Raw genomic sequence first — 19,191 nt, forward strand, 5'->3', positions numbered from 1 at the left:
AAATGCACTCGCGATGAAATGTTCTCTGAGCTCATGCTGTCCTCCCACACTGACAGAGCACAGACAAATGCATGGAGACAGACAATGTCAGAGTGCAGGAAAGCACAAAATGACCGGGCGGAGAGATGGCAGGCTGAAGAGAGTAAGTGGCGGGCTGAAGAGAGGACTGAAGCTGAAAAGTGGCGGCAGCGTGATGAGAGGAGGCAGGATTCAATGCTGAGGCTGCTGGAGGATCCTAATATGCTCCAGCATATGGCTTAGCTGCAGGAAAGGCAGCAGGAGCACAGACTGCTGCTACAGCCCCTGTTTAACCAACCACCCTTTTCCCCAAGTTCCATAGCCTCCTCATCCAGACGCCCAAGAACACGGTGGGGGGGGCCTCCGGCCACCCAGCCACTCCACCCCAGAGGATTGCCCAAGCAACAGAAAGCTGGCATTCAATAAGTTTTAAACTTTTAAAGTGCTGTGTGGCCTTGTCCTTCCCTCCTCCACCACACCTCCTGGTGCTTCTCTCCTCCACCATCTCTCCTGGGCTACTTTGGTACTTATCCCCCATTTGTGTGATAAATTATTAAAGAATGCATGAATGTGAAGCAACAATGACTTTATTGCCTCTGCAAGTGGTGATCGAAGGGAGGAGGGGAAAGTGGTTAGCTTACAGGGAAGTAGAGTGAACCGGGGGGGGGGCTCATCAAGGAGAACAAACAGAACTTTCACACTGTAGCCTGGCCAGTCATGAAACTGGTTTTCAAAGCTTCTCTGATGCGCACCGCGCCCTCCTGTGTTCTTCTAACCACCCTTGTGTCTGGCTGTGCATAACCAGCAGCCAGGTGATTTGCCTCAACCTCCCACCCCACCATAAATGTCTCCCCCTTACTCTCACAGATATTGTGGAGCGCACAGCAAGCAGTAATAACAGTGGGAATATTGGTTTCACTGAGGTGTAACCGAGTCAGTAAACTGCGCCAGCGCACTTTTAAACATCCACATGCACATTCTACCACCATTCTGCACTTGCTCAGCCTATAGTTGAACTACTCCTTACTATTGTCCAGGCTGTCTGTATATGGCTTAATGAGCCATGGCATTAAGGGGTAGGCTGGGTCTCCAAGGATAACTATAGGCATTTCAACATCCCCAACGGTTATTTTCTGGTCTGAGAATAAAGTCCCTTCCTGAAGCTTTTGAAACAGACCAGAGTTCCTGTAGATGAGAGCATCATGTACCTTTCCCGGCCACATCCCACATTGATGTTGGTGAAACGTCTCTTGTGATCCACCTGTGCTTGCAGCACTACTGAAAAGTCCATCTTGCGGTTTATGTACTCGCTGGCTTGGTGCTCCAGTGCCAAGATAGGGATATGGGTTCCATCTATGGCCCCACCACAGTTAGGGAATCCCATTGCAGCAAAGCCATCCACTATGACCTGCACATTTCCCAGGCTCACTACCCTTGATATCAGCAGATCTTTGATTGCGTTGGCTACTTGCATCACAGCAGCCCTCACAGTAGATTTGTCCACTCCAAATTGATTCCCGACTGACCAGTAGCTGTCTGGCATTGCAAGCTTCCACCGGGCTATTGCCACTCACTTCTCAACTGTGAGGGCTGTTCTCATCTTGGTATTATTGAGCCTCAGGGCAGGGGAAAGCAAGTCACCAAGTTCCATGAAAGTGCCCTTATGCATGTGAAAGTTTCGCAGCCACTGGGAATCATCCCAGACCTGCAACAATATATGGTCCCACCAGTCTGTGCTTGTTTCCTGAGCCCAGAATCAGCATTCCACCGCATGATGTCCACATTGCCAGGGCCCGTGCTTTGAAAGAAGTCTGTGGCCATATCCTCATCACTCTCATCAACACGTTGAAGTCAACTACTCACCCGGTTTCGCTTTGCCAGGTTCTGGTGCTGCATATATTGCTGGATAATGCGTGTAGTGTTTAATGTGCTCCTAATTGCCAAAGTGATCTGAGCGGGCTCCATGCTTGCTGTGGTATGGCATCTGTACAGAAAAAAGGCGTGGAACAATTGTCTGCCATTGCCCTGACGGAGGGAGGGGCGACTGACGACATGGCTTACAGGGTTGCCTTACAGGGAATTAAAATCAACAAAGGGAGTGGCTTTGCGAGAAACTGAATGGCCCCCTCAAGGATAGAACTCAAAACTGGATTTAGCAGGCCATTGATTTCACAGAGGGAGGGAGGGAGGAGAAAATGAATACAAAACAAATCTGGTCTATTTCTTGTTTTGAGCCACTTTATCTATCTTTATACATCTTGCTGGTAGCAGACTGTGCCGTACAACCACTAGCCATTGTTGTCTCCTGGGTGCTGGGCAGAACACGGTGCAGTATGATTGCTGGCCATCATCTTCTGCTGGCTGCAGATTAAAAGACAGTGCACTGCCGGTAGGACTCAATCGCCATGAGATGAAACTTAAAAGCGAAATGACCTGGCTGAGTCACTCCAATATTTGCCCAGGCACCCTTGACCTCATCGAGGACGGTTAAAAGAGCACCCTGGACTATGTTGACGACGGCTACCAGTCATGCTGCACTGTCTGCTGCAAAAAGGCAATAAACTGCTGCTGTGTAACAATGCAGTACCGCATCTGCCAGTACCCAGGAGACATACGGTGACGGTTAGCTGAGCGGGCTCCATGCTTGCCATGGTATGGCGTCTTCACAGGTAACTCAAGAAAAAAGGCGCAAAACGATTGTCTGCCCTTGCTTTAATGGAAGGAGGGAGGGAAGGAGGGCCTCATGATATGTACCCAGAACCACCCACGATAATGTTTTAGCCCCATCAGGCACTGGGATTTCTACCCAGAATTCAAATGAGTGGCGGAGACTGGGGCAACTGTGGGATAGCTACCCACAGTGCAACGCTCCAGAAGTTGACGGTTGCCTCAGTACTGTGGACGCACTCCGCCGACTATATGCACTTGGAGCATTTGTGTGGACTCACAATCGACTGTATAAAAACGCTTTCTACAAAACTGACTTCTATAAATTTGACCTAATTTCTGGCCTTATAAAATAAAGAAAATAAGGTTATTTTTAGGCAGTCAATACTTTCAAAAATAGAAGATTTAAAAGAAGAACAGATCAGAGTTTTATATAAAAGGCAGACTTGAAGGTTAATTTCTTCAGTGTACCAATCTTAGTTACTCCATATTTGATTCGTTCATACACTGGCCAATTATTACAGAATCATAGAAATGGGATCCGAACAGGTCATTTAGTCCATGCCCCCACGAGGCAGGATTAAGTATACCTAGACTATCCCTGAGAGATGTTTGTCTAACCTGTTCTTAGTCACCTCCAGCAACGGGGATATAACAATCTCCCTTGGTAAGTTCCAGTGCTTACTTTTTTATTCTTATATTAATAAACATCAGGAATTTGAGAATATGAGTTTGATCCCACAAGGTTCTGAGTACTCTGATCTCAGTCCAGCAAACACTTAAACACATGTTTAATTTTAAGCATGAATAGCCTCCTTTATTTCAAGTGATTTAAAGTTTCCTCATGTTTTGAGAGCTATGCAATCATTTTAGCAAAATTAAAATGCTACATACTATGGGAAAACCCTGTATGTTGATTGCCTGAGTGAAGAGAAGGTAATGCTCTATAAATTTGACTACTGTAATTTCAGTCTTAATTCACTTAAACACTTTGTGCATCGATTCCAACTACATAAACTGAAATTCCTTAGGGGATGCTCAGAATTCCCAGCTGTTTTATTTATTTGATGTTATTTAATCACAGGCTAAAGAAATGGCTCATTAATTACTGCCTTCACTTTTTTCCCCTTCAACAACTCTCATTAACTCTTTATCCACTGGAACCTAATTTAACTTGTTTAAGGATGTCACATATGATGTCTTTATTGATAAAGATGTCCTGGTTGACAACAAGGGCTCCAAGGTGCTACGGTAATAAAAATAATATATTCATGTTGGTAGATACTGCATACATTCTAATACAGTATTTGGTTTTAATGAGCTTTTTTTCCAATGTCTGACTACCTGGTATTGACATGTACGTGTTGCCTAAATAACAAGTATTTGTTTCTTCAAGACAGATGATGTGTTAGCTTACATGAGAATCGAGTCCAAGGCTTCCCCAGCAAGCATTTACAAAATTTAAGAATAAATTGATTTCATCTGAGAAATGAAAACTCAGACAAACCATCAGAGAGAACAGAGTCCACCAAGAGTTTACTTCTTGGAAACATAATATAAGTTTGTAGTCTTAGCAATAACTATAAGAAAAAGATCAATAAGAATTTGGTACTGGAGAAGTGAGAGACTTCAAAGGCCTGCGACCTGCAAGTACTAAAGCAAATACATAACAAATAAAGCATCAGGTGTTAGATAAAGTTTGTTGGTGGTGTGGTTTTGGAAGAAGGGGAAAGTGGGGGTAGCCAAGGATGGGGAAAATTATACAATACATGGCCAGATTGTCCCTGGCATTTGTGTAGGTGCATAATGGGGAGCCTTCTGTTCCCTCCTCTCTCACACTCCCTGGTCAAGAGCTAGGGATTATCAAAGCCTCTGGATTTAGGGGAATGAATGGAAGCGTATGACTCCCTCTGTAAAGCCTAGGGCATGATTCCTCCCTGTTGGGGAGGAAGCCGGAGGATACAGAGCTATTTCCTTCCAAACAAAGGAGAAAGCAGTCTGCACACATCCCCTGCATGCTGCGTAGTAGGGAAAATGAGCCTCCCAGAGCTTTCTCTGGGACAGAACATTATCAGCATGTGTTGAAGCTATGCCGGATAATGCTGGCTGTTTATTGCTGATTCTTTATGGCAGGATCACCTTTTTAACTCCACCCTGGATATGAGGGAAGTAGAAGAGACTCTTTAGGCAGAGCGAAATGGGGAATAGGACAGAAATGATTGTGTATGGGACCCCAAGATCAGACAAGATTGATGTGAAAGTTGTTTGAGTCACAAATATAACTAAAACCCCCAGGAGTGGGCATATATTTGGACCAAATGTACTGTGACTGTAGACACTGCTCAGAGCAGTGTGCGAACTTCATTTCCTTGCACATGCAAAATGCAGAGCAGTGGTAAAAATCTCAATGTAGTCCCTGGATTTTTACCAGACTATGTGACATTGCTGATTTTTCCCTTGATGCCTCTATTCTCCTCTATCTACCACCCCTTAAATCTCTGAAACGTACTCTTGTGGCAGAAAACCCAGACCAAAGACCCTTCCCATAAGCTAGCTGGTCTGCAAAGGAGAAAATACAACAGACTTCTGAATTAAGGAAACCAAAATGTCAGCCATGAAAAGACACTTCCCTAATAGAACTCTGAAATGTCTGGAAGGAATGCATCCAATGAAGTGAGCTGTAGCTCACGAAAGCTTATGCTCTAGTAAATTTGTTAGTCTCTAAGGTGCCACAAGTACTCCTTTTCTTTTTGCGAATACAGACTAACACGGCTGCTCCTCTGAAACCTGTCATTAATTTTCTATTGTTCTAAAAATCCTTCTCTTAATATTAGTACCTATAACATGTACAGGGAAGTCCCGGTATCCATTGTACTTCCACCGTATTATACTGTATTTCATACTCATTGAAGCCCAGTCAAGTATCTGCCATAACTGTTATGCCCCTGCAGACCTAGCGTCAAAGCTTGGAGGGAGCAGGATTTCACTCACACAAACTGATTCAAACCTATACAAAATGTTGTACTCCAGTTCAGTTGAAGAATTGGGTGGAGTTTCAGACCTGTCTGAATTTCAGCCCAACACATTCACTCACCCCTAATAAAAGGCCATCGGTAGCCTGTTGGTTTTCGAATTATTGCCTTGAGCAGAGTTGTACTTATGGCTGCTCTATAAGACTCCCCATGTTCCTTAATTCCATGGGAATCATAACATGACAAACACTTTCAAAAACTACCACTGTACCCTTAACTTTATACATAGAAACATGTTCAATTACAAATTCAACAAGGGAGGTGAGGAGCATTAATGTCAGTTACAGCACAGTCATGAGAGCTGGTTGGGCATTTTCTGTTGGAAATATTTTGACTGAGAATGGAGTTTCCATTAAAAATCAACATTTTCCTGCAGAAAATTTCAATTTTTCATCAGGAACCATTAAAAAGAAAAGTATATTGTTTTGGATCAACTTGATCCAAATTGAAATATTAGTTTGTTAAACTGACCCAGAACATTTTGTTTTGTGTCAATTCAACATTAAAACTGCATTTTCCTGTGGTGGTGCATTACGGGAGCTGTCTAATGCCTCCATTCCCTCCTATTGGCCGTGATCCTTGGCTGGTCTACAACTTCCATGATGCAAAACTGACTGAGTAGTGTGGTGTATCATGGGAGTCATATGCTTACAGGTTCATTATTGAAGATGTAGTCTGGCCAGGGAGCCCAGTCCATAGGAACAATGGAGGCATCAGGCACCCAAACTACTACTCCCATTTCCAAAAATAAATAAATAAATACATTGGTTTGGAATGTTTCATCCTGTGAAAAATTTAAATATTTCACTTTTTTTGCCCCAGCTCAGAACAAAAATGAATGTTGAAATAGGACTTCCCACTGGACAGAAATTCTGTTTCTCACAGCTTTTGTAGTTTCTGTTGCTTTCAGACAATGCCCATTTCAATTACTACATTAAGTTACTGGGAAGGATCAGTTGAGAAGTAAAACTTGTTTTGCTCGAGGGAATCTGATCCATTATCCTAGTCATTATATGATTATAAAATCCTTGTTACACCTATTGCTCTTTGGAAAGTATTGCCCAGGGAATCTCAAGAAAATGAGGGCAGCCAGTTGACAGAACACAGGTAAAGGGGACTTCTAAAAGCTCCATACAATAAGAACAATGGCACAATGAAGTTTTCCATGTTGTTATAGCAATAGTCCCTAGGCAAAATCACATGTAGTTGACAAGTACCATAGAAAATTGAGGCAGGTATTTAATCATCTTCACATGACAGCTAGTGCAGCAGGAACCACCACTTTGCAAACATACTCATCTTACCACGTAGCTTGGCATGTCCTTGTTATGACCCAAAGTTTAGTTCAAGAAACAATCACATTAATTTGTCAATACAGTGGTTAAGGCCCTTTGTTTTTGGCTTTTACCAAAAACCTTCCTAAAAATTCCCAGGTTTTGAAAACACCAGATTTTTGCCATTTCTACCAGGATTTTATACCTGCTCAAGCTCTCCAGACCCGGCTGCCCACTCTGTCTCCCCACCTCCCCTGGCTACCTTAGTGTGCTTGTGCAGAGGAGGAGAACTGCCAGTTGGTGCCTGCTGCAGCTTCACAGAGGGGGAGCAAGAGAATTAAGGAGCCTGCTATGGGCCACAGGGAGCAGGAGGCTACACCCGTGAGTTTAGACCCCCTCCTGACCCATTCCCCTCCCCCCCAAGGGCTTGGCACCCCATTTTATCCCCATGCATGCCAAGAACCCCTTCTCTCTACTCCATCTTCCCCTATGAGTATCCGGACCCAGGGACCTCCTTCCCCTGTGAGTGCTGGGAACCCCTTCCACTCCTCCCTGTGAATGCAGGGCACCCCCACAAATCCCCACTCCTGTGAATAGCTGGGCCTGGGAACATGTCACTGCCCGGAGAGACGCCCCCGTGTGCCTCACTTGCCAGTCAGAACCCCTTCCTGTGCCTGGGCCAGGAACGGTCACTCCGCTAGTGGCACTGGGGAGTGGAGCTGAGTTGCAGTGTGGAGGGTCCCTCTGCTGCAGACAGGTCTCTGCCTCAGTGACTGGGATCTGATCTCTCCTGGCTCCCAGCCCCTGTGGCCCACCTCTGTGACAAGACAGATGATTTGTGGATGGGGGTTCTGTTGAAGTACTATTCTTTGCTTATGCTCCTTGATCTCTTTCCTGTGACACTAAGCCATCCTTGCATCTGACTGCATTTCTGAAAATAACTGTTTTAACAAGGAGTTTTATTTTTCATTTTTGTAATGGAGATGAGAAATAACAGTTTCATAAACAATAAACTCTTACTTTTCTCTATTGATTGCTTTTCTTCTGTCCTCCTGCTCCCCAATAATAACCCTGATATTACCCTGCAAACTGTGAAGTTAATTTTTTTGCATTGATTTTCATCCATTCTTTAGTTTTTGAAATAAACATAGATAAAAATCCTTGGAAAAAATAAAAATAAAAACTGGAAATGAATGGCCTTAAGTAGGTTATAACAATTATTTTTTTAAAAGACCTCATAGATTCTTTTTACTCAACATCTAATATAGAGACAAATTATGCTTTAAATCTCCAGCTAACATGTTTTTAAACATGGCTGCCCTTGTCCACGGTAAGAGCAAAATCATGTTTAACATGTTAGTAGTTTATTTATATGACTTTATATAAGTTGTATAATTTGAGATTCCCCCCCAAAAAAATTTCCCCTCATTTTTAAATGTCTGAAGGAAAAAGGGAAGCCTTACAACATACCTTAAAGGTCAGATTAATACATCTTTACTAACATGATACATTTTCCCCATGTAAACGCAGTGTGACAGGGTCAGGCCAGATGGCTACAGGAGAGTGATAAAAGGCAGATATATTAGTCCCAGATTAAGCAGGTCCATTTTCCCTGGGTAAGGTAACAGGGGCAGTTCCAGAACAAGGAGGAACCTGTTGGAACAAATTCAGACAGGCAGGCTAATTACAACACCTGGAGTCAATTCAGAAGCTGCTGGAATCAGTGAGGGCAGGCTGCCTAATCAGGGCACCTGAGTTTAAAAAGGACCTCACTTCAATTTGTGGCATACATGCGAGGAGCTGGGAGCAAGAGGTGCGAGGAGCTGAGAGTGAGAAGGCGTACTGGTGGAGAACTGAGTATAAGCATTATCAGACACCAGGAGGAAGATCCTGTTGTGAGGATAAAAGTGGTGTTGGGAGGAGGCCATGGGGAAGTAGTCCAGAGAGTTGTAGCTGTCGCGCAGCTGTTCCAGGAGGCACTTAAGATAGTTGCAGTCCACAGGGCCCTGGGCTGGAACCCGGAAGAGAGGGCAGGCCCAGGTTCCCCCCCCAACCTCCCAACTCCTGATCAGAACCAGGAGGAGTTGACCTGGACTGTGGGTTCCACCAGAGGGGAAGGTCTCTGGGCCGTTCCCCGACCCACAAGGTGGATCAGCAGAGACTGTGGGGATTGTTCTCCTTTCTTTTTCCCATGCTGGCCAGTGATGAGGTTAGCTGAGTGACCGGCAGGTTTCAGCCACTAGCAAAAGTGGCCAAACTGAGGGCTGCCGTGAATCTCTGAGGCAAGCAAATCCGCTAATAAGCGCAGGACCCACCAAGGCAGAAAGGAACTTTGTCATGGTAGCCAGATCCTTCTAACAAAATGTAACTAAAAACCTAGGGAAGGCAAACATGTTAAAGAACATTTAAATGAAATACTGTTATGGTAAAACATGAACCCATTTCCCCATGCTGTCATAAGTGTATTTTCAAAGATTTTTTTTCTTCATAAATTACAAATAAAAATGGGGCCCTAGTCTGCAAATCCTTACTGAAGCAAGTAAAGGCTGCTCATGCGAATAAAGGGTTTGCAGGATCGAATCCTAGTTTTATATATCCTTCATACAAGCAACATCACAATGTCAAACTGTACAACAATAGTATTAAAAATGCAAAAAACCCTTTAATATCTATTTCAGTTGGGAATGAAATTTATCTAACTTCTTTCTCACCTAGGACCCAAATTGTCCTCCCATTAAAGTCACTGGCAAAACTGCCAAAGATTGCAGAAAGAGCAGGCCATTAGTATGCAACAAGGATATCTCATTTATATATAAAGGAATAATAAATGATAAAAATATGTACATAGTGTATAGTACACTGTATATATGCATGTGAATGGAAAAGAAAGAAAGGTATTTAAGGAATGTAGCCAAAGGACAGTGAAACGAATGAAACAGCATTTCTAGACTATATTTAGAGGAAGACATTCTTCATACATTTGCCAAGTCATTCACATAATTTTGCAAAGCATGTCTCATGTAGCTCCACTGGTCTATGAGAGAACTGAAAAACAAAACAAAACAAAAACAAAAACCCTGGATCATTTGCCTGACATGGTAGTTTGGAAATGTGGAGGGGACCCACTCTTTTATGTATGAGAATTAGAGAGAATTCTCCAGACACACAAACAATTTAAAACTTTCTACCAATACCACAGTAGGACACTGCAGTACAAGATCTGTAGGTAAAGCATGGGATCATGACATAGTCCCTCTCATTTCTCTTTGAATTAGGCTTATTGAGAGCTTAATGGCCAAAAGATTTCTTAAAAATTAGCATTAGAGAAGGTCAGTGAATGAATGATTAATGGGTCAGATCTTCAGCTAATGTAAATTGTCATAGCTCAATTCACTAGCTGAGGATCTGCCCCTATGGATCCATGCTAGATGATAAGACATAACTGGTACATAAACTGATTACATGCTCCTTCTGTATTATTTGGTAAATGATCTTCCAAGATGAGTAAATGCATAAACTAAAGCTGAGCTCAAATGGCCATGACAGAGAATTTAAAAGACATTTTCAAAGAAGCTTTATAAGAAAGTTAGGATTTTTCTTTAAATATTTAATGCATGTCTTGGGATTCAGCAACTTCTTAAGCTCTGCAAGAAAAATGCAAGTTCATGTATCTTTAGAAAAAAGTTCTCTCTCAGATTTTAAGTAATAGTCCTGGGAGTTAGAAGAAAACAAAAATGCTGACCTAAAAAAAAATCTCATGTTAGTATCATAGGAAAACAAACAAACAAAAACATTTAACTCAACACCAGTGAAATTTACAGATAAGTATAAACTGTTTTTACCTTCATTCCCTTCTCCAGGCGGCTGATAAAATGAGAGCCCCAGAGATATGATGGCTGCAATTTCCAAGATTATAAGAGTCACATCCTGTAGTGCTTCCCAAACTAGCTGTAAGAAAGTTTTTGGCTTCTTTGGAGGTATAAAGTTTTGCCCAAAAATAAGTTTTCTTTTTTCTAGATCTGCAGCAGTGCCAGGTAATCCTGTGAACAAATTAAAAACAATTAATTCAAGTGTCGTGGAAACAAAAAAATGCCCAAATATATTAGTATTCAAATAAACTGAATTTTCAAAGTAGACTTGCAAGCTTTATCACCTATGGCATATTAGACAGGATAGCAGATTTGCCACTATTAAACTTTTTATTTAGCAAAATAATTCTTTTGTCCCTGTAATCTGAGCAGAGGCCTAAAACATGTTTACAGAAACTTTTAAGGACACATTATTTAAATGAAACCCCTTACTGTCAGTTATTAATTATATAGTACCCCAAAGTAGTATGTTTACTTTTACGAGATCTAAATATATACAATGGTTTGAAAAGTGAACAATTTTTTAAAAAGTAGATTGTAGAGAGTGCCATCAAAATATATTGGGCAAAGCTGGGACATCTAATGGGGTACAAATGGGGTACAAAGGGTACAAATCTTGGTGCTGAGCTCAGGTCCTCACTGCACAGGTCCACAGGAGAGAAGCAGTGTGTTAGACTTCTGGAGGAACCTTCTTGCAACATTCTCAGTAACAGTTCTGGCCATGCACTAAGCATTTGGGTGACCTGTGTCCAGCTCTTCTTGACTGAAAGGAGAGTCACAGTGCCACTGGATGTTGTGTGTATAGAAAGTAAAGATGGAAAAGTGGAGAACAACCAGAAATATATGTTTGCATGAGACCCAATTTAAAAACACTTCTGTTTCATGCGTGCATATTTGTGAGGATATGTTTCTGGCTTGGGTTTGAATGATTGTCCAATTCAGTTGATCGCCTTGCTGTTGGACTGTGTTCTCCCTAGCTTTTCCCAAAAGGAAGGTTTACAAATTCCCTTCCTTATATGTGGCCTTTTACCTAGACTTTAATTATGTACCTTTTAACTTGTCATACAGGAATGTTGGACTGTCAAGGTTCCTTCCCAATTCTGAACTTTAGGGTACAGATGTGGGGACCTGCATGAAAAGCCCCTTAAGCTTATTTTTACCAGCTTAGGTTAAGACTTCCCCAAGGTACAAACTATTTTATCTTTTGTCCCTGGACTTTATTGCTGCCACAACCAAGCATCTAACAAATATAACAGGAAAAGAGCCCACTTGGAAATGTCTTTCTCCCCAAAATCCCCCCAAGCCTCCACCCCCTTTCCTGGGGAAGCTTGATCAAAATCTCACCAATTTGCATAGGTGAACACAGACCCAAACCCTTGAATCTTAAGAACAATGAAAAAGCAATCAGGTTCTTAAAAGAAGACTTTTAATTAAAGAAAAAGTAAAAGAATCACCTCTGTAAAATCAGGATGGTAAATACCTTACAGGGTAATCAGATTAAAAACATTGAGAATCCCTCTAGGATAAACCTTAAGTTACAAAAAGACACAAAAACAGGAATATACATTCCATTCAGCACAGCTTATTTTATCAGCCATTTAAACAAAACAGAATCTAACGCATCACTAACTAGATTGCTTAGTGACTTTTTACAGGAGTTCTGACCTGCATTCCTGCTCTGGTCCCTGCAAAAACAACACACAGAGAAAACCCTTTGTTCCCCCCACCTCCAGCTTTGAAGTATCTTGTCTCCTCATTGGTCATTTGGTCAGGTGCCAGCGAGGTTGTCTTAGCTTCTTAACCCTTTACAGGTGAAAGAGTTTTTCCTCTGGCCAGGAGGGATTTAAAGGTATTTACCCTTCCCCTTTATATTTATGACATGGACAATATGTACCAGAGACTTTTATACGCATTGTGGGAAACTTTATCAGAACCTGAGTGTTGCTAGAATTTTTATTACAAGAACCATTATTTTCCCACAAATGCTTGCAAATCTTAGAAATTAAATGCTTTCCCATAAATCCCAGATACTGCTCTCAAAAGCATGCTACATTGTATACTCTGATGATTTTGATACAGTCTGTCAAGAAATTGTATGGGATATCAATTGGATTTATCAATACATTGGAATTTAAATTCAACTGCCACCCTTTAATGCAATCACCAAGATAAATATGCAAACAACTTTATTCAGGTTTAACACTATGCGAAGAACAGCGAAGGTTTAATTAAACTGACAGAGTGGACCACAGGGTATTACTAACAAACCTATAGTAGAGGCCTCAGCAATACAGTGGTTCCAATCATTGCTCTTCAGCAGAACTCAGAATAGCAATGGATAATTGCTCCTCCTCTCCAAAACCCTTGCCCATAGGTTCCTTTATCTCTGCGTCTCTACAATATTGACATGAGACAACTAGAAGAGATAGTGAGACACCATGGGCTTATCTGCTCACAATATGCTGATTACTCTCAACTATATATTTCATTCTCAACTGAAGCAGCCACTGCCACTACTAAAATGTTAGAATGTCTAAATTATCTCTGGGATGAAGAGAAGCTGGAGCAAGCCAAACCCAAGCAAGAGCAAAGTAATGCTTGTCAGAAAGAAAAAATACTTGGAAGAGCTGGGCAAGATATTTTTACCTTCTATCAAATGCATACAGTCTCCATTCATCAAAGTGCAAAGCCCCTGGACCTGGCTGGGCTCCTAAGTAAGTTCTGATGACCAAGTATCAGTTTTTAAAAATGTCTTCTTTCACCTCAAGCTTACTAGGAAACTTTGTTCATTCCTTCCGGATGAGAGCCTGACCCCAGTGATAGGTGCATTTGTCACTTCTATGATGGATTACTGTAGTTTACTGTATCTGAAGCTGAATGTGAAAAAAAATACACAGGCTCCAGCTGGTACAGACTGCAGCTGCCTGCCTTCTCCATGGCTCAGACCCAGTGACCACATCACACAATGTGCAAGTCTGTCCACCAGCTCCTGGACTGTTTCTGATGCCAGTTTAAGGCCTTGGTCCTAATTTTCAAAGCAATTAATGGATCAAGCCCCTGCTACATCAAAGACCAAACATCAATCTATGAACCACCATGACAGCTGTGCTCCTCTGAAACAATGCAGATCCCAAAGCCCAAGAAGAGCACATAATAGCTGAGGACAAAGCATCTTCTGTCAAAGGGTCTGGCTATGGAACAATCTTCCAGAGGAGATCAGGTGAATCCAAAGTTTGGCCACCTTTAGGGAATGTTGCACAACCTTTCTCTTTGAGGAAGCCCTTCCACTATAAGTGACACAATTCAAACACTCCTTTTATTCCCAAAACCTTCACATAGCTGCACATTCCCTCCCCCCCCACACCAAAAAAATACCGGAAGCAGAATTCTAACCCCATGAAAAGAGAAGTGCCAGAGACTCCATGAAATCCACTAGGAACCTTGCTGTTACTACTGATTTTATGTGGAGAACTCTCAGATATTATGGTGATGGCAGTACAAAACTCTAAGATAGACAGACTTTAAAGGGATCCTCAGTGAGGAAACTCACCCTGTATTGGGAAAGGGGATGGTAGTAGTGTCTGAAAAAGAAAAATAATTTTGTCCACAATAAGGTGTATTTACAAGCTTAACTTGGCCAGCTCCAGCAGCATAGAAAAAAAAACTGAGTGGAGAAAGTAAATAATTATACATTCAACAGGATAAAATGAAAGTTTTAAATACTAAGGAAAGTAACTACAGCTCTAGCAAGTTAAGACTTTACATTAAAGATAGTATCCAGTGTCAATTATATTGACAGTGAAGTCATCAATTCCCAGGATAATACACTTGTGTGAACATTATTGTCAAGATTCTCATACCAAAGATACCTGCCTAGCTCATGTGTTAATGAGCAGGTTGGCACATAAACACATCATAAGTACCTAGAGTTTATAAATGAATAGCCTACAAAGCAAAGGGGATCCAGACATTGGGACTGACTCCTGAGAGGAAAGGCAGCCATATCTCAGAGACACCAGTGGGCTGGATCTCAGACACTGCAAGGCTAAGAACCAGACCAGGACTGAAAACAGGCAGCTCTTTTTACTTGACTCAACCTGATCTTCAAATTTATACCTTATCAAATTTAACTGATAGCCAGCTGGAACCTAGAATTTTTTTTTTTTTTACTTCTTTTAAATGAATCTTGCTTTCTTAAAGATGCCTGGTCTTAGAGTAATTATTACACTCCATTCTCAGAGACAAAGAAAACAAATTGCTAGAAACCCTTGGTCTAAGGCATAGGGCAATATTTCAAAGAGCTATTACTGCAGCCATGTCAGTAAGGCAAAACAAACAAGCATAGTAATGAAGGAAGACAGGAAAAGGGGACTGAAGGTTGTGATGGAATGGTAACTGTATTATACTCTACTGACAGTAGGTGGCATTGTGTATAACATACAGTAGACCACCAGTTAGAAGTTAGGAACATCAGAGTTGAGAACTGACCTGTCAACCACACACCTTATTGAAACTGGAAGTACGCAATCAAGCAGCAGGAGGGACAAAAGTAAGCAAATACAGTACAGTACTGTGTTAAGCATAAACTACTAAAAAAATAAAGGGAAAGTTTAAAAAAATGATTTGACAAGGTAAGAAAACTTTCTGTGCTTGTTTCATTTAAATTAAGATGGTTAAAAGCAGCTTTTTTCTTCTGCATAGTAACGTTTCAAAACTGTATTAAGTCAATGTTCAGTTGTAAACTTTTGAAAGAACCACCATAACATTTTGTTCAGAGTTACGAACATCTCCACTCCCCAGGTGTTCCTAACTCTGAGGTTCTACTGTGCCTTATTTAAGCTAACCTCAGCCATACCTGGCACCAGAATTAAAGATTCTTACAGAAGACACATCTCTGGTGGATCTCTTTGCCAAGAAGACACTCCTCCGTCACTTGCTTTCCCCTACCCTCACTCACTCATTTTCACCGGGCTAGGGAGGGTCCCTTTTCAATCGGGTGTTCGTTTGAAAACTGGACACCCGGCAACCCTTGGTACAGGAGCCTGACCTGCTGTGAGCAGCCCTACTACCAACAGGGGTGGGCACACTATGGCCCGTGGACTGGATCCGGCCCACCAGCTGTTTTAATTCGGCCCTCGAGCTCCTGCTGGGGAGCGGGGTCTGGGACTTATCTTGCTCCGGTGCTCCAGCAGGGTTGAGGCCTGCTGCACACGGCTCCCGCAAGTGGCAGCATGCCCCTCCCCAGCTCCTACGCGTAGGGGCAGCCAGGGACTCCACTCTGCATGCTGCTCCTGCCCCAAGCGCCTCCCCCGCAGCTTCCATTAGCTGGGAACCACAGCCAATAGGAGCCTCAGGGGCAGTGCCTGTGGATGGGGCAGTGTGCAGAGCTACCTGGCCCTGCCTCCACTTAGGAGCCGGAAAAGGGACATGGTGCTGTTTCCAGGAACGCTTGAGGAAAGCGCCACCCAGATCCTGCACCCCTGCGCCCCAAACCCCTGCCCCAGCCCTGATCTCCCTCCCGTCCTCCAAACCCCTCAATTCCAGCCCGGAGCACCCTCCTGCACCCCAAACCCATCATCCTCAGCCCCACCCCAGAGCCTGCACCCCCCAGCTGGAACACTCACCCCCCTATGCTTCAACCTCCTGCCCCAGCCCTGATCCCCCCTGGTCCCAACCTGGAGCACCCTCCTTCACCCCAGAGCCCACAATCACAGAGCCCAATCCCCTTCCCACACCCCAGCCAGGAGCCCTCTCCCACACCCTGAACTCCCATTTCTGGCCTCACCCTGGAGCCTGCACCCCCAACCAGAGCCCTCACCCCCTCCCGCACCCCAACCCCAATTTGAGCATTCATGGCCCGCCATACAATTTCTGTTTCCAGATGTGGCCCTCAGGCCAAAAAGTTTGCCCACCCCTGGTGTACAAGTTGTACCTAACAAAGATTCTGCAAAAGAAATCAGTTAAAGGAGATGTAAATTTTAATAGACCTCATGATCTATATGTTATTGGCATAAGAGGAGGGCATTTAATATTATATTCTGTAATGTGATTTTTTTACATGTATTACGTTCACTTGCTTTTATAAAGCATGAAATATCCAGGATAATTTTTGCATTAAACTGTTTTTTTTTTAAAAAAAAACACCTTTTTTTTAATCAAGTAGTTATTCAACACTTTTTTCTTGATCCAAGTGTTTCGGAAAGAAAATTCTTTGGACACATTTACAAACCACACAGTTATGGTTAGGAAATGTTGTGACAAATTATCACAATGTGATTCTCTGGCATGACAATATTTTCAAAGCTTTCAGTCTCTACAAAGTTGTTTTTATTTGATTTGAAATAGTGAGGGGGGAAAAGGAAATTAAGTGATTGCCTGGAAAAAATTAAATTGCTGACTATACTTTTGTGCAGTATATTAATGAATTTCTGCCTTCTGTATGCAAATCAGGTGATTCAATAAAGCAATACATTTCTACATATCTATTGCTTTTTGGGCATTGGGGCCTGGGGTAGATCTGAGGAACCAGAAGACTTAATAATCAATCATTTTGCCTGTTCCTTAAGCATATGGCACAATTACCGCATCCTGGAAAAAAAATCCATCAGTTAAATAGCCATGAATGTCTCATGGAACAATTTGTTTGTGATAACATCATCTCCATAGCAACCAGTTGAAGCATCACAAACAGAGGATGTTTCCTACTTTGGTATAAGTAGCAAAACAAGATCATTGCTAATAGTAAAAAGCCAGTAAGAGTAAAAAACAAAATGACTTATCAGACCAGTTATCAGTAAACATAGCATGTTTCACAGCTGTTTATGATGAAGGATATAGAATAATACAGAATCCTCAATGAGCTACTGTGGGTATTTTTAATTAAGGGCCGTTGCAATTTTTGACTTTACTTCTAATTACAACAGCTCATGAAATTTCCGTTAAAACGGAATGAAGAGAGAAAAATGGCAAGAATTGCACTTTTTTACAGTATAATCTTAGGAATTGTTGTTTTAAATGGAAGGCATTGTCCAGGAAGGACATTAAAAGCCCAACGATACTGGTGACTGCCTACTATGGTGATGGTTGTCTTATAAATGTACAGACAGATCAGAAGAAAAACATACAATTGTAGGACTGGGAGGGACCTTGAGAGGTTTTCTAGTCTCCTCCCCTGCACTCAAGTATTATCTAGACTAGAGGCTCTCAACCTTTTTCTTTCTGAGGCCCCCCCCACAACATGCTATAAAAATTCAACAGCCCGCATGTGCCACAACCACTGTTTCTCTGCATATCCAGTAGATTAAAAGTCAGGGCCGATGTTAGGGGGTAGCAAGCAGAGCAATTGCCCAGGGCTCCAAAACTGAGTTGCTTGGGCTTTGGCTTCAGCTCTGGGTGGCAGGGATCAGGCTTCGGCTTTCTGTCCTGGGTCTGGTGAGTCTAATGCCGGCCCTGATCTCTGGTTTATTTTGGCAGACCCCCTGGAACCTGCTCACAGTCCCCCCAGGGGACTCTGGACTCTTGGTTGAGAACCGCTGATCTAGACCATTCCTGACAGGCGTTTGTCTAATCTACTCTTAAAAAAAATCTCCAATGATGCAGATTCCAGCACCTCTCTAGGCAATTTATTCCAGTGCTTAACCACCCTGACAGTTAGGAAGTTTTTCCTAATGTCCAACCTAAAAGGCCCTTGCTGCAATTTAAGCCCATTGCTTCTTGTCCTATCCTCAGAGGTTAAAGAGAACAATTCTTCTCCCTCCTCCTTGTAACAACCTTTTATGTACTAGAAAACTGCTCTGTCCCCCCTCAGTCTTCTCTTCTCTGGACTAAACAAACCCAATTTTTTCAATCTTCCCCCACAGATCATATTTTCTAGACCTTTAATCATTTTTATTGCTTTTCTGTGGACTTTCTTCAATTTGTCCACATCTTTCATGAAATGTGGTGCCCAGAACTGGACACAATACTCCAGTTGAGGCCTAATCAGCACGAAGTAGAGCGGAAGAATTACTTCTTGTCTCTTGCTTACAACACTCCTGCTAATACATCACAGAAGTGAGCTGTAGCTCACGAAAGCTTATGCTCAAATAAATGTTAGTCTCTAAGGTGCTACAAGTACTCCTTTTCTTTTTGGGATACAGACTAACATGGCTGCTACTCTGAAACCTGACAGAATAATAGTTTTTTTGCAGCAATGTTATACTGTTGACTCATATTTAGCTTGCTATTCACTTTGACCCCTAGACAGGGGTGAAAGTAAGTCGAGTGACTTACCGGTATGCTGGGGCCAGCTCTGGCCCCCAGAAGGGGCGGGGCCTAAGGTGGAATGGGTGG

At 42.5% G+C, this 19,191-nt stretch overlaps 1 protein-coding gene across 9 annotated transcripts in view; it reads right to left on the reverse strand.

Annotated features, from left to right (window-relative positions):
- Positions 1 to 19,191, reverse strand: part of ATP2B2 (ATPase plasma membrane Ca2+ transporting 2) — a 757,867-nt gene that overhangs the window by 232,693 nt on the left and 505,983 nt on the right. For all 9 annotated transcript variants that reach the window (XM_038410886.2, XM_043518690.1, XM_043518694.1 and 6 more), the window contains one exon: positions 10,834 to 11,031. In XM_038410886.2, coding sequence (XP_038266814.1) covers positions 10,834 to 11,031 — 198 coding nt within the window. The remainder of the gene's footprint in view (positions 1 to 10,833; positions 11,032 to 19,191) is intronic.

This window comes from Dermochelys coriacea, chromosome 7 (assembly GCF_009764565.3).
Source record: "Dermochelys coriacea isolate rDerCor1 chromosome 7, rDerCor1.pri.v4, whole genome shotgun sequence".
NCBI classification, from domain to species: Eukaryota; Metazoa; Chordata; order Testudines; family Dermochelyidae; genus Dermochelys; species Dermochelys coriacea.